Raw genomic sequence first — 14,421 nt, 5'->3', positions numbered from 1 at the left:
GGATTCTATTCTCATAAGACAATGTACTATTTTCCAAACTTGATTTTTCTCGATGGAATTCAACTCATTTTCAACAGCTTGTTTCCACAATTTTCTGTCGTCAAAAACCATAGCTTCTCTGTAAGTGGAAGGATCTTTATTGATCTTAGCCAGTAACACATGAAGCAGTTTATCTGTCAGAGGTATATTCGAATCAGACTTATTGTTGTTTATTGCAATATTCGAATCTAATTTTGTCAACAAGGTTCGAGAGACTTCGTCATTGGAGTTTAGAAAGTTCTCGTCTCCTCTGCCAAAAACAAAATAAACTTTCTTTCTGTTGTCACTATTGGTTAGTACTTCTCTGAAACTGGAGTCATTCACATGGTAATTAGTCAAATTTGCAATTTTGCGAGGTCTTTCTCGTTTTCTTTTTACAATTTGAGTATTGTTTTTTTTCGCAACTGGTATTTAAAGTTTCTTCTTCATCTTCTAATATTTTGAAGAAATTCTCTGTATCCACGGCTTAAGATAGATTTTCCCAATTTGAAATACTATTTTTCTTATACAAGTTACCATATACCAGCTTTTCATTAAAACGAACATCTCTGCTTTGATAGTATTTTCCTTCTTCAGGCTTCAACAATATATATACAGTTCTGGTGTATCCAATCAAGAAGTTTTCCTCAGTTTTTCTTTGCACAAGCATGTAGGCTGCACAACAAAAATGTCGAGTTTGATTTATATCAAAACTATATTTTTCTTCGAATTTTTCCAATGGAGCCTGCATGCCGTTTGACTTGTGCGGTGTTCGGTTATATGCGTAGACAGCTGCTGCTACAGCGAGATCCCACATGTTTTCGGGAAGACCTGAGTCGTATAGAAGGTATCTCGTCTTGACTTGGATGGTTCGATTGAACCTTTCTGCTTCACCGTTGTGTTCTGGTGTGTCCGAGCACGCAAGTTGCAATTCTGCATTTAGTCTTTCTAGCACATCACGGGTGTAACCGCCCGTAAATTCGGTGCCTTAATCTGATCTCAAATAGCACACTTTGGCGACGAATCCTAAAATATTTCTAGTTGATTTTACAAATGATTAAAAACACTTTTCAGTTTCGCTTTTCGCCGTCATGGGGTATGCCATTGCAAGTCTCGAATAATCCTCAACGAATACAGATATAAACCTATATCTCTTTGGATGAGATGTCAGGTTGATAGCACCCATGGTGTCAGCATGGATAATCTAGAGAGGTTTTGAGGCTCTGGTTCGAGTATTCTTGAAGGGTAGCTTGGTAGCCTTGGATATTTTACAAACTTTACAGTCCAAGATTGAATCGTCAGAGACGGTGTCATTCAGAGACTTGTCACTAGGAAAACGCTCTTGCAAGGCCTTTAGATAATCCACTGACGCGTGACTAAAACTAACGTGCCACATCATGGCCTTGTTATTTTTGAAGAATCAGTCGTTATTTCCTTCACCAGAGGAGTCGTTAATTACTGTACTTTCAGTTTCAGTTTTAGCGGGATTACAAATTTTCCTATCACAAATTGTATGTTCAAAGTTTCCTATTTTCGAGTTAGATAAGTTTTCCTCCGAAATATTTTCACTTAACTCGTTATCATTCGAATCCTGATTCGTTTTTATTATTGATGATTCATTTACGTAAGGAGCGGAAGTTTCACCCGACAGCAGATCCACTTCCATATACTCATGGCCGGTGATTTTAGTTTGATTTTTGGTAAGTTCAGCAGCAGCCCTTCGAGTCAAGTAATTGGGTTGTTAATAACTCGAATTTTTGGCGATGCAAGCTATGAGTTCGTTCTTTGTTATTGGTTTTGTTTTTATTTTTATCATAACAGCCCTGATTCTTGCTGTACTTAGGCTTTTTATTTCTGTCGTTAAATCTGACACGTTTAGAATCTTTATTATTGTCGTTTGAATAGCTTACCTTTCTTTTGCGCGAGTCTTTTGACTGACGAGATCGTTGAGGTTTTCCTTTATCATATTTATGTGTGGCACAATACTTTTCATCCATCTTTCGCTTGGGGCAGTTTTTCCCATCATGGTCCCATGTCTTTTGTGGTAAAAGCAGACATCTTTCCTGGGGCCGGACATTCAGCTGGCACATGGCCGTGTTGTCCGCATGGATACTCTTCCATGAACGGGTGCCTGGGATTGAAGTATCCACCACGACCTGTAAAGTGAGCACGACCGGCCGACTGACTATGGCTGTAATTTGCCGAGGCTCCAGAGGACGTTCCGTTCTTTTGTTGTCGAATAGTTTCCTGTTCAAGAAGAAAGGTCTTGAGTCTTTCATAAGACAGGCCAGACAAATTTAATGATCGATGAACAAAATCTACGGTTTGCACATGAGGGACAGACAGTTGAATCGATTGGTAGAACAGATCTCTCTTTTCCCTTTCTTCCAGCGAATTAGTATCTGGTAAACTATCGTAGGTTCTTACGAGTTCCTTGAATAAGTCCCAGTGCTCCGAAGCCTTATGTTTCCTGGGATCGTACTTTAAATTTGCAAGTTTGCGTCGAATATCGGTGGAGTTTAGGCAAGATTCACACTTCTTGATTTCTTTTAGTTTGTTTAATAATTCTACGGGATCTTTTATGTAAACCGTTTTCGAATGATAATTTTGAACAATCCTGTTGATTAGAATATCGCGGACACGAAGTTTTTGTTTTTCGATCACCCCTTCATCCAATCCTACCACAGTCTGGAAATTTTGGTCTTTCACATGTAGTAGATCCATAGATCGGAATTCAGATGCGAAATAATTATAAAAGAAATCGAATTTTGTACTGACAAAGAGTTTGTAACCTCTCTTTATTGTATCTTTTCCAATCAAACCCAATCGAGCGCGAGCAGCTTCAGAATTTATCGAGGTGTTGTTTCGAATTTCAAATTGAATAAAACTTCGAATATGATCATCAGTCAAGAATTTGTATGTAAACCGTTATCGAATGATAATTTTGATCAATTTCGGCGTTTCTCCCTGCTCTCTTGTGATCCTGCTTGGCTTCCTTCAATTCATCGAGCAATAGCCGGTTTGTTTGTCGCGACATCAGAAGAGCTTCGTTTAGTTTTTGTAGGATCTCCTGTAGATCGTCAGTGCTTGGTGGTTGGTCAGTGTTAACTCCTAAAAATGTTGAGTTCGAATTTTAACGTTGACGATGCGGTTCAAATCAGATTTGTTGGCTCGTCCAGTTCCTATATCCTGGATACTCAAAATTCTGGGCTTTGAAATTTGACCACTCTTATCTTTCGAGATCTCATTTTTATCATTCGATTTCAAATTTTCGAATTCTGTATCAAAAATTTTCGAATCTCGAATTTTTCTTTAATATATCATTAAATTTTCGTTTATTTTCATAATCGAATTGCCCGGGCACGATCTCATTGAGAGTGATGAAGGATTTGGACTTAGCAATTTTGTTAAAATTGACAGGCATAGAGCCAACAATATTTGATAAAACTCGGAAGTTCCTTGTCCGACACACCAATTTCTTTTCCTATGAATTTGATAAAATTTACTCGATTCAAAACATGAAGAAATGTCAGACAAAGAAAGTGCCTTAATCGACAGATCGGATAACTGATACTGTTTCAAAAGGCTAGGCACGCCTACGAGCCATATCGATTTCGGAAAATCACAAGCGTACTGTCTCAATTTTGTGTTTCTAGTAATTTAACGACCGGTCGATTGAGTTCGAGTTGCGCGAGTTGAATTTTCAATACACACCAAGCTGATATTTAAATCTGGTCTTGGTGGTTAAAACGACAATGTCACCGTTCAAACTCATGCCCAAGATTTTGTCTCCATAAGTTTTATTCAACTCGAATGTCGCATTTGTCCATTTTAGAAACGCATTCAAAGTACCTTCATCTGGAAATGTAAGTCGCTATAGCTATTCGATTTAAATTCGATTCAGAATTCAGAGAATTATGTACTGATCAAAAATTCGAATTTAAGCTAATAGATTTTACTTGGTGTGCTTATGCGAGTTTTTGTCGTAAGCTTCGAGAATGTGAAGATGAAACAAGTGATAAAGAGAAAGGCAGTACACTCTATTGATAGAGCTTGAGAACGGATGGCAAACACGGTGGCGACCCCTCCCCTCTCCCTCCGTTTTGCCGCCAGGTGACGCGCAGCTACGGCTCGCACACGTATACACGCACACAGGCAGTCGGACACAGGCATGCAAGAGCGCCCCATGTGTTCGCCTTCAGAGAAAGTTGAAACGAGGACGGACCATGCTTGCTGCGCTCCCCCACTATCTCTCCCTCTCACTTGTCCCGGCCTGTGCTTCATGTCGTCACCTGCGTGGCGCCAGCACTCTCCCGCTTCTTGGAAATGGACAAACAAAACACTAACTCGATTTCAATTTTTCTTCACAGAGATTGACTCGGAAGTAAATACAGATGATGAACTCAAATTTAATAAACAACGAGCTCGAATTCCTCCCTCAAACACAAAACGGCACTCCCGTACCCTGCATCGCGTCTCACTCAAATCAAACGACGCAACTTTATGGGAACTATCACATACCTCGAGAAACTTTTCCTGCGAAGGTATTCCGTTCAGCAGGAGTCAAATCCCTGTCACGATTCTAGATGCCTGCCCTTGATGACAGAGGCGACGTGGTGCTGGTAGAGTTTGCCAGTGGCTTGGTGTCTCCCGGCGGTAGCTCCTTTTCAGAGATCTTCGCCTCGGTCTGCTTGCTGCCATCGCTCTCCTCGTGCTCTTGGTTTACCCGGGGGCTGGTTTCGGTCTCACTGTCCTCAGGGACTTTGTCAGCCTCCAAAGGCGTCTTCTTGTCGGGATTCATTGCCACCCACTCTGGACACGATACCTCAACATAACTGTTGTGCACACAAACTTCTCACTAGTCACGTTCGCGTTATTTTAAATGTTAGCCTTGCGCAGGTAGGAGCGGACTGGGTTCCATAATCTGTTGAGTATTACGTAGGTAGGCAGAGTTTTGAATGAGGCACACGTGAAGTAAAAATAGGCAGGAATAAAAAATACAACTTTATTCAGGGGTGTCGAGTAGTACAAACAGCCGTAGGCTTTTGATAACGAGAGCGCGTCTGTCCAGCTCGAGTGGTCTACAGAGAGTTAGGCACCGCTGAACACAGTGAGGTGCTGTGACTGTATATAGCTATACATTCAGGCAACATACACAGTATGTGCGAGAAAGCCCGAGCTACTAATATTTCTAACATTTACGTTTACCCAGAAAAATACCGCCCCCCCACTACCACCCACACTACTTTAAAGGAGCCTGATAGGGATCATACAGTCTTTCTCGGACCTTGAAGTGTATACAGACGTGTACGTATCGTATATGAATTAATCATTTTCAGTCTGCTTCATTATTAAATTACTTTCAAACAAAACTGTCTTATCGACAATAAGGCTCAAGGTCGAAGTTTTAATAATATTAGATATATTAAAAAAAATCATTTTTCCCACATGGTCAAGTACTATTTTTTAGTTGAATTCATCAAGTGGTAAAATTATAAGGGTTAATATAGTAATTTTAGAGGAAACATTATATTCTATGACTACTTGTCTTAAAAACAGGAAGTTATCACTTAAATTATCTATTTGATTAAAAGCTTTAGTTCGTTAAAATGGTTTTCATATGATCAAAAAACATTGTAACAAAATATGATAACTGTTATTGATACAATCACTTGGTATTTTATGGTAGTGTTAACATTTAACAAGAAAGTTAAAGGACTGTTTTTTTAATCATGTTCAACCGAATTAAAAAATGTCAAAATTAGCTAAGCTTAACACACCTTTTTTCTCTAAACATAGCGAAGAGTTCCAAAAAAAACTCTGAACGTGCCGCAGTAGTACGTGGCTTGTAACTACGTATACAATATTTTTTATCATATTTTTCGCTTCCTATAGTACAGGAGTTGATATCTTGATAAAGAGAGTACAGAAAAAGTAATATATCATTTTTCTTTACACAAATTACACTAATTAATTATACTTTTGTGTACATAATTATTCATAAATTAAAGAATTGATTCTCTATACTATTAAGTTTATTTTTAACAAGTAAAATTTATGTTTGAAATAGGTGAACAAGTCCGAATATCAAGTTACAACAAAAGTGGAGAGTGGTGTGAAGCTCATTCAAACAGTGGCCAAGTTGGCTGGGTGCCATCAAATTATGTAACTCCCTTGAATTCTTTAGAAAAACATTCTTGGTATCATGGTAGAATATCAAGAAATGCAGCTGAGTATCTTTTAAGTTCTGGAATAAATGGCAGTTTTCTTGTCCGTGATTCCGAAAGTAGTCCTGGACAGCGCAGCATATCTTTGCGGTATGAAGGACGAGTATATCATTACAGAATTAATGAAGACAATGATGGAAAAGTAAATATAATTTGATATTTTTACTTGCTTTTTTATTTTGTACCTAAAATTTTAATACTGTATTACAGATGTACGTGACAACAGAAAGTATTTTTAACACACTAGCAGAATTGGTCCACCATCATTCTATGGTTGCAGATGGCCTTATTACGCAGCTTTTATACCCAGCACCGAAGCGTAACAAACCAACAGTGTTCCCTCTTAGTCCAGGTAATACATATTTTGACAAAAAACAATAATCTTTGATCGTACACATGTCAATGTATTAATAGATTCTTTACGTATGTTTTTTTCTACATCATTTTGTTGTAGACAAATTAGTATAACAAATACCTTAGTGGTTCTAAGGTTTGTGAAAAAATTCTTAAAATGATAAATAATAGCTGCAAAAGTAAAAACTACGTGATTAATTTAATATTTTTTGGTTACAAAAAGTAACCCTTAAAAAGAGAAATGATTGTGGACATACTTGTTTCATAGTAATACCATTACATATTTAAGTTCATCGACCTAATAAAAAAAAAAAACATAAATACCATCCTTGTATACTATTTTTGTTCACACTAAGAAGTAAGTCCTTTATGTATTGTACTAATGAAATTTCTGTTTGTGCATAAATCAAATCCTATGCTTTTTTAGTGAACTTAAAAAAAAAAATGACGACCTCATGATGTGAATCATTAGTATTTGATAAAACTGCGTATTTAATAATACCCCCGTATTTAAGCAGCAGGGACACCATATTTTTATCTGTGTCTCTATTAAAAAACTCCAAGTTTATGATAAAAAAAGAGCCTTTTTGACAGCTGCAGATATACAATTGTTTATCTTTACTTAGTTTTTGTTTACTTTTCTAAATTTTATTTTGAAATAAGTACTAATTTACGGAATAAATTTTTCAGAAACTTAACTTAAAAAAGGTTGTTGCAAGTAAAATTAATGCATATCCCACTGAAAAAGTATCTTAAATTCGATCATCTCTATTTACTTAAGGATATTGTGAATAGCTATAGATTTATTTGTGTTCAACTATATAATTATTTGTGTTGATTTTTATTTAACTATAAAGCATGAGCGCGTGGTGGCTCGGTCGGCTAGGTCGTGGATTGGCACGCGGGAGACCGTGGTTCAATTCCCGGCCATAGTGCGATTTTTTCGGGCAAGTACCTCTGTGATTTTTCACATGTGCTTTTTCACCACGCAATGCTCCTCGAGGAGAGTTTGGGCGACCTCCTCGCAGCATAATTGCCTAATTTCCCCCTACCCCCCTCCCAGTAATGGGAGGCCTCCCATCCCTTTCCTTGTCCCTTTCCCAAGTGCTAAGTGCCCATAGTAGTGCCCTTATTGAAGGAGCCAGACGTAGAGCACTATAATATAAAAAAAAAAAAATTATATAGCATTACCATAACGTTTTTAAACTTATTTATGCCTACACTAACATCCGGAAATCTAATTGATTTTTTGCATTACATTACTAGTAATCAACTATTTACACAGTTTTTATTTATTTCATTAATAGAAATACGCTGCAAGAGACATTATGGACGTGCACTAAAAAGTTGACTTGTCAATATGGACACACTTACTACTTTAAATAGTTCGTTGTAATAGTAGTTAACCGTACGTTATGCCATAAAAATAGGTTTTTTCAATAGACCCTGTTCTTGATTCCAACAAATTATTATGATGTACAATGGCAACTCTTAAAAAAAATGAAAGAAATTGAATGCTTAATTTTAATCCAATAAGCCTTGCGGTAACCCTTGACCACTTTGATTTCGACACTCACAAAATTCTTAGTAATACATACGTTCTCCAATGGATTACCTAGTAGTACATAAGGACGTCAATATCAAAGTAGTTACATTTGTGAGTTGTCAATTCCGAAGTAGCGTCCTCATTGGGCACTTTTAAAACGATTGGTCGTGATTAGAAAAAGTAGTATGAAATCGAGCTTCCAGCTCCATTCACCAGGTGGCCAACCCTTAAATGTCGCTTATCTACAAGCATCTAAAAATGAATTCATATTACTGTCCTTTTCTAATCACAACCAATCGTTCTAAAAGTGCCCAGTGAGTGCGCTATTTCGGAATTTCCCTCAAACCCAATACATTCTGCTGCAACTCCGCATTAAATATGATAAAATAATTATTTTACATTGGATGAGCACGAAAAAAAAAAAAAATTATTTATAAGTATTACATAAGTTTTTAGTAAATTGTTGATTATTAAATATTTTTCTTTGCGGCGCGGTGGCATGTATATGTCGTTAACCTACCCTACGTCACGTTGAAAAAAAAAAAAAAAAAAAAAAAAAAACCGGTTTGTTACATACTATTTAAGAAAGAGAGAGAGAGAGAGAGAGAGAGAGAGAGAGAGAGAGAGAAAGCAAAAAAAATTATGATTAGATTAGATTTTTTGCTTATTAGCTAGGGACTACAGGTCTAAGCACACAACTGGAGGGTTAAAGAAGTATTTTATTTTATTTGAAACAGTTAATCCTTACAAGGCCATAATATTCGAATGGCACGACAATTACAATATTTTAACATATTTGAAAATGAAATAAATTTATCGTAAATGTAGTAGACAGTGGCTTACCAAATATTATTTTTTATTTATCCAGTCAACAATTATTACAAAGTCAATAATAATTATTTATCTAATCTGGTTCTCAGCGTCAAAAATTTATTTTCAAGGATCATTTTGATTGTTGCAGCGTTTCATTCAAAGATAAATTATTAGCATAACGACTTGCTAATCATTTTTAAACAGAATGACGTCTAGAAAAGTACGACTTATTCTAATTCTGTTTTTTTTTCAAGAATCGGTAAAAAAAAAAACATTCAATGAAATTTAAAATGTGGGCTGTGTGCTGTGGTGGCTGGGCGTCGTGTGGTGTAGTGTGGTGGGGACCAGCACGAGCTGATATGGCGAGGGAGATGGAGTGAAGAACGAGTATCATGAAAAATTTACTCCCGTTACATTTTTTCTCAAGGTCACCAATCTGAAATCGTTGATTTACTCTCGCGCATAACGCGCTTATAAAAGTATAACTTTAAAAATTTCTAGTTTATGGAATATACTGTATAAAGGCCGTACGATGTTTAGACCTCCCAGGAGCAGCTATCGTTCGGTTGGTTAGGAGCCAATTTGAAATATGGCTACTCTAGTAGTACAAAGGTTTGATTTCTGGTCAGAATTTGTTCTTGCATCTTGTGGTTGGCTGATTCAGTTTGGAAGGTTCGGGTAAGGGTGAAAAAGAGGTTTCACAGTGTCAGTTAGAAAAAAAGCATAGGACGTGGTTTATACGTTTTAGATAGATAAAGGAAGATAAGAAAGGGGTTTTGCAAGTTAGACCTATAGGATTAATTTTCCTTGCACTAAGGTGGTAAAGATTGCCTGTAAAAATGACATGAGTAGTGTACGAGTTGAATTTCAATGTAGGGCATTTGCATCTAAGCATTTCTCACATTGTAACTTATTTTAAAATATTATTATTTATCTTTACAATGTGAGCTAACCAAAATCGAACATGATATAATTTAAATTTGAATTACCTCAGCAGAACATCAACAAGTACTGTTTTTTTATCTGTAACGACAAGTATGGTGTTATATGTAAGTTCAGATGGTTGTGTAATCATATGCCCATACGGAGCAGACGTTCACCTTGGGATTGCGTCTTTCAATCTAATAATATCTTATCTATTTACATACGCTTTACACTTAATTCGACATTAAAGAATTGGCAAAATTCAAATAGTCTATTTTTTATTAATTTGGTAGTCAAATAAACCTTAAAACGTTGTTTAAAAATGTTATTACCATATACATATTGATCCCTGTACTACTAGTAATAAATCATCAAGATTAAACATAAACGAACAATAATCCAGCATCAAACAGGCAAGTGTAGTCGAAATGCAGTACAACGAGACAAGTTACATGTTAAGCTCTAAAATGACACGACAAAAAACGGCCATTTTATCTAAACGTATATATACCTACCTATCTACCTACCTACCTACTTGCCTGCCAGCGTGTACGGAAGCGCCTCTACGGCCATTGGTATTATTATTGCAAGTTAATTTTGAAATATGGATTTTTGCTGATGTTAATAAGAACAGACCATGGTACAGAAGTTGTCATGGAAAACATACAAATTACCTTATGGTACCACCATGACGATGAATTGTCCAAAACTTGTGGTTTCGTAAAAGATAAGAGCACTCACAACCAACGAGTAGAGTCATATTGGCAACGCCTTCGCTAGCACACCGCAGATTTTTACATAAATTTGTTTAAGCTAATAAAGAGTGCACTGATTGTAGATGTAAATAACGAAGTAAGCATTAAATGTCTTCGTTACCGTTTCGGACCAGTGATTAAAAGGGATTTAAAAATGGCAAGAAAAGAGTGGAACGAACATCATGTAAGAAAACAAAATAATGTATTTATAAATAAGAAACCAAACGAACTATTTCACGGTTTCTTAACATTTGAGGCACGCGGTTATAAAAAACCAGTAGACTTGCGACACGTAAAATACCTTCAATAGGAATATACCAAAAATACAAATCTGTGTTCTCCACAGTTTGGTAATTTTATTAAAACTTTTTTTTTTAGTTCCCCCTCTTTACATAGCCAAAGATGCCTTCAATTTTTACAATGACATTATGATTGTTATTAAATCTAGTGAAAATGGCATTTGTACAAGCATTCCGAAAATTGAATAACAAAATTATATAGAAAATGTTACATTGTTATTGATTTTTAATCAGTTATTTATAATAACATAATGCGTATATATATGGGTCATTCTACTGAAAAAGGCATACTTTATGTTCCAGTCAGTTACAGAGTCGTTTAAAGAGATATCGATTTGGAAAAATTTTTAATTATTTAAAGGTTGCTAACTGCTGAAGGTAAAATAGAACTCAGACCATAAAAGAGTATGTCTTGAGTTTGAAATGCAAAAAAGGGTTAAATTAGCGTTACGGGCTCATGTCTCATTCAAAAATTTGTAGTTTTAATGATGCGTGGAATCAATACACGAAGTTTTTAGTTTTTCTACGGTATATGATCTTAAAGTTATCAACGCAAACAACGTTTTTACGCATTTTAGACAGACAAAAAAAATGTATCCAAGAGTTGGCTGCTGTTAAATTTGCAGGACCAAAATTTTATAAATTCATCATTTTAACGGAAAATATTCTCACAAACGCAATTAAGTTTGGGCATTACAATTAAGGCGCTTTGTCTTTAAAAAGGTCAAGGATGTTGTAGGAATTTTTTTCAATCTTTCCATTCCAATAAGCCAGTTCTACAGGCTGGTGAATTTGTAGATTCTGTTCCCCAAAATAAAAACTAAGAGCCCGTAACGCTAAGGAATGTTATGTATCTTTTTGAAGCATTCGGTTATCGACTTGGAAGGTGGCGGGTTAAAATGAATTTGTTTTATATATAAAATAAGTGCAGTGGCAAGGTTTAATTTGTGTTTGGTGCTTTACAATCTCGATTTTTCAACAATTTTATAAGATCCCGTAACGCTCCTTTTTTTGTTAAGAGCCCGTAACGATACAAAACGCATTGTATCTTCACTGAGTGTTAGCTTATCGGCTAAAATAGTGTAGTATATAATAGTATGGACACAGTACATCGCACAAGTGCAACAATACAGTTAAATTTTTACTGTAGGTGGTAAACTCATAATATGATTTTAAACTGAGTTTTCGAACCTGTAATGCTCCTTTTTTTTTAACGAATTGCATTATATTTTTATGCAGTGTTTTATTATTGACTCGGATAGTGTGGTGTATAATAGTAGGGACTCAGTACATGGTACAAATGCAAGGATACAGTTTAATTTTCACTGTGAGTGATATAATCATGATCTAAAGGTAATTTCTCCAACCCGTAATGCTACTATTTTTTAAAAATACAATAAAAAAAATCCTAAAAAAATTTTCTCGTGCAGATCCAGTAAGGCCCAATAAATGTTAGTGGACAAAACAAACAAATTCGTAGAAAAATTAAAAACCCGTTTGAAGTGTTTGTCCATTCCGGTCTTCGAAATATGCCGTTTTCAGTTAAATGACCCATATATGTTACGTTGATGTTACAGGGTATAGACAGGTACTTGATTCATGAGATTAATAAATATCATGTAACTTTGTACTAATAAGAATAATATTAAATCACAATAGTAGTTATGTGACTCTAATGCTTGTTGGCAATACAAGTGGTTTTATTGAAAGTGTCGCCATCTATGCATATGCACCTCTTGATACAATGATATAAATGTATCAAAATTCGCTTGTATACTATTGGTCGTATGAATTTCTTATTAAATCACAATGTTTATCGAGATGCTGGATTTTTTTTTTCGATCAGGTACCAGTAGTTATTATACCTTAAACTATAATATAAACTTTCAAAAATTTACAAACATCTTTCAGTACGAAATGCACATATTGATAATAACATCATTACGAAACCACAATGTTTGACATGGCTGGTAATTATTTCGTTGCGATTAGGTACCAGTCATTGTTTAATTCCTACTGTATACTTATACAATAACTGTATAATCTCCTTAAAAATTACGATAATATGGCATGAGCATCGAATGCCGTAATGGCTTTGAAATAAAAAATAAACAAATAGTACAGTCAGCTTGTAAAAATAACCTTAAGGATAAAATATTTTCAAGAGCAGATAATTGGCATCAAGTTTTGTAAGTAAGGGTATCAAATCAATCATACTGGGCCTATTAAGAGGTTGATACAAAAAATAAATTCTCAATGTTTTAGTAATTTGTAAAGGGACGTTTCTCATGTTCGGTACATTTTTTTCTAATTTGAAGCTAACGCAACCATAAATATCCCAACCGTATGATGTATCCCATACAGATTTTTCAGTAAATTATTCAACAACGCAACATCCGAACGATTATATATCACAAGCTGCTGTTGCTTCTTGTCCGCGTAAAAATATCTTGGGTGCCATGTAACTATAGGTACCACGCATACCACCCTGCATGGTTGACTGTAAGCTATTCATTAGCAAGTCACACTTATCCAATCCTGGATAGAAAATTTTTGTATGACAATTTTTGTTTGCAAGAATATTTGACAGTTTCAGATCCCTGTGGATAATAGGGACATTTTTCAGGCGAAGATAAGCCACTCCTGCAGTAGTTCGTTGAGCTATTGAGTTTTTCCATTTTAAGTCAAGGTGAAAATTTTCGATACAGATTTGTCAAATATCATGTCGTGCAAGGTAGATGACGGAAAATTCATTATTATTTTATAGTCTAAATCTGTTTTATAAACCGCCATCATAGATGTTATATTTGGATGTCTAATGTGACTAAGGAGAGTAATTTCTCTGACTATTAATTCTTCCATTGATCCTTGCAGCATGATCTTAACGGTGACTTGAGTTCCACTGAAATATCCGCTATACACTTTACCTTGAGCTCCTTCTCCTAGAAGGGTACTTGTGAGTTTGACTTTACTGGCGAGAAGGAATGTTTATGCGATCAAATTTTGTATTTCGGTTGTCTGAGATGACAAATTCAGGAGATTAATTTTCTTGAAGCGGTTTTTGTGACGGTAAAATTGTTTTTCACCAGAGGATTCATTTCGATTCATGAGTTCGGAATTTATAGGCAAAACTGAATGCATAGAAGACAAAACAAATGAATTTTTTGAACTTGTTAAAGAGTCACCGTTAGTTTAGTCATAATATCAACTGAGTTAATTGTATTTTTAGATCGAATAGCTTGTCCGTTACATTCGTCTTCTACGGTATCACATTCAATAGATTGTCCTTGTATAAAAACTTCTTTTGATTTTTGATTATGTCTACTTGCTTGCGAAAAAGAACCTTAATTCTAATTAGTGAATTGCATTTGTTGCTTTGACTGGGTGAGAGAGGGTAAATATTTTCCTGGTAATCTTTGTTCAATGATGAAAGATCAGCATCTATTTGGTTGCTTCTTTCTTTATCGCCTACAGTCTTGACTGAT

General features: G+C 35.5%; 1 protein-coding gene across 1 annotated transcript in view; it reads left to right on the top strand.

Annotated features, from left to right (window-relative positions):
- Positions 1 to 14,421, top strand: part of Abl (tyrosine-protein kinase Abl) — a 451,059-nt gene that overhangs the window by 129,437 nt on the left and 307,201 nt on the right. Inside the window, 2 exon segments of the mRNA XM_089598684.1 lie at positions 6,089 to 6,387; positions 6,456 to 6,597. Of these exon segments, the coding sequence (XP_089454810.1) occupies positions 6,089 to 6,387; positions 6,456 to 6,597 (441 nt within the window).

The sequence above is a fragment of the Copidosoma floridanum genome, unplaced genomic scaffold, assembly GCF_036245765.1.
Source record: "Copidosoma floridanum isolate Cflo_tuat_1 unplaced genomic scaffold, Cflo_Japanese_pri ptg000006l, whole genome shotgun sequence".
Classification (NCBI taxonomy): Eukaryota; Metazoa; Arthropoda; class Insecta; order Hymenoptera; family Encyrtidae; genus Copidosoma; species Copidosoma floridanum.
Note: the sequence above shows the minus strand (reverse complement) of the source record. Positions and strands in the feature narration are given on the sequence as shown.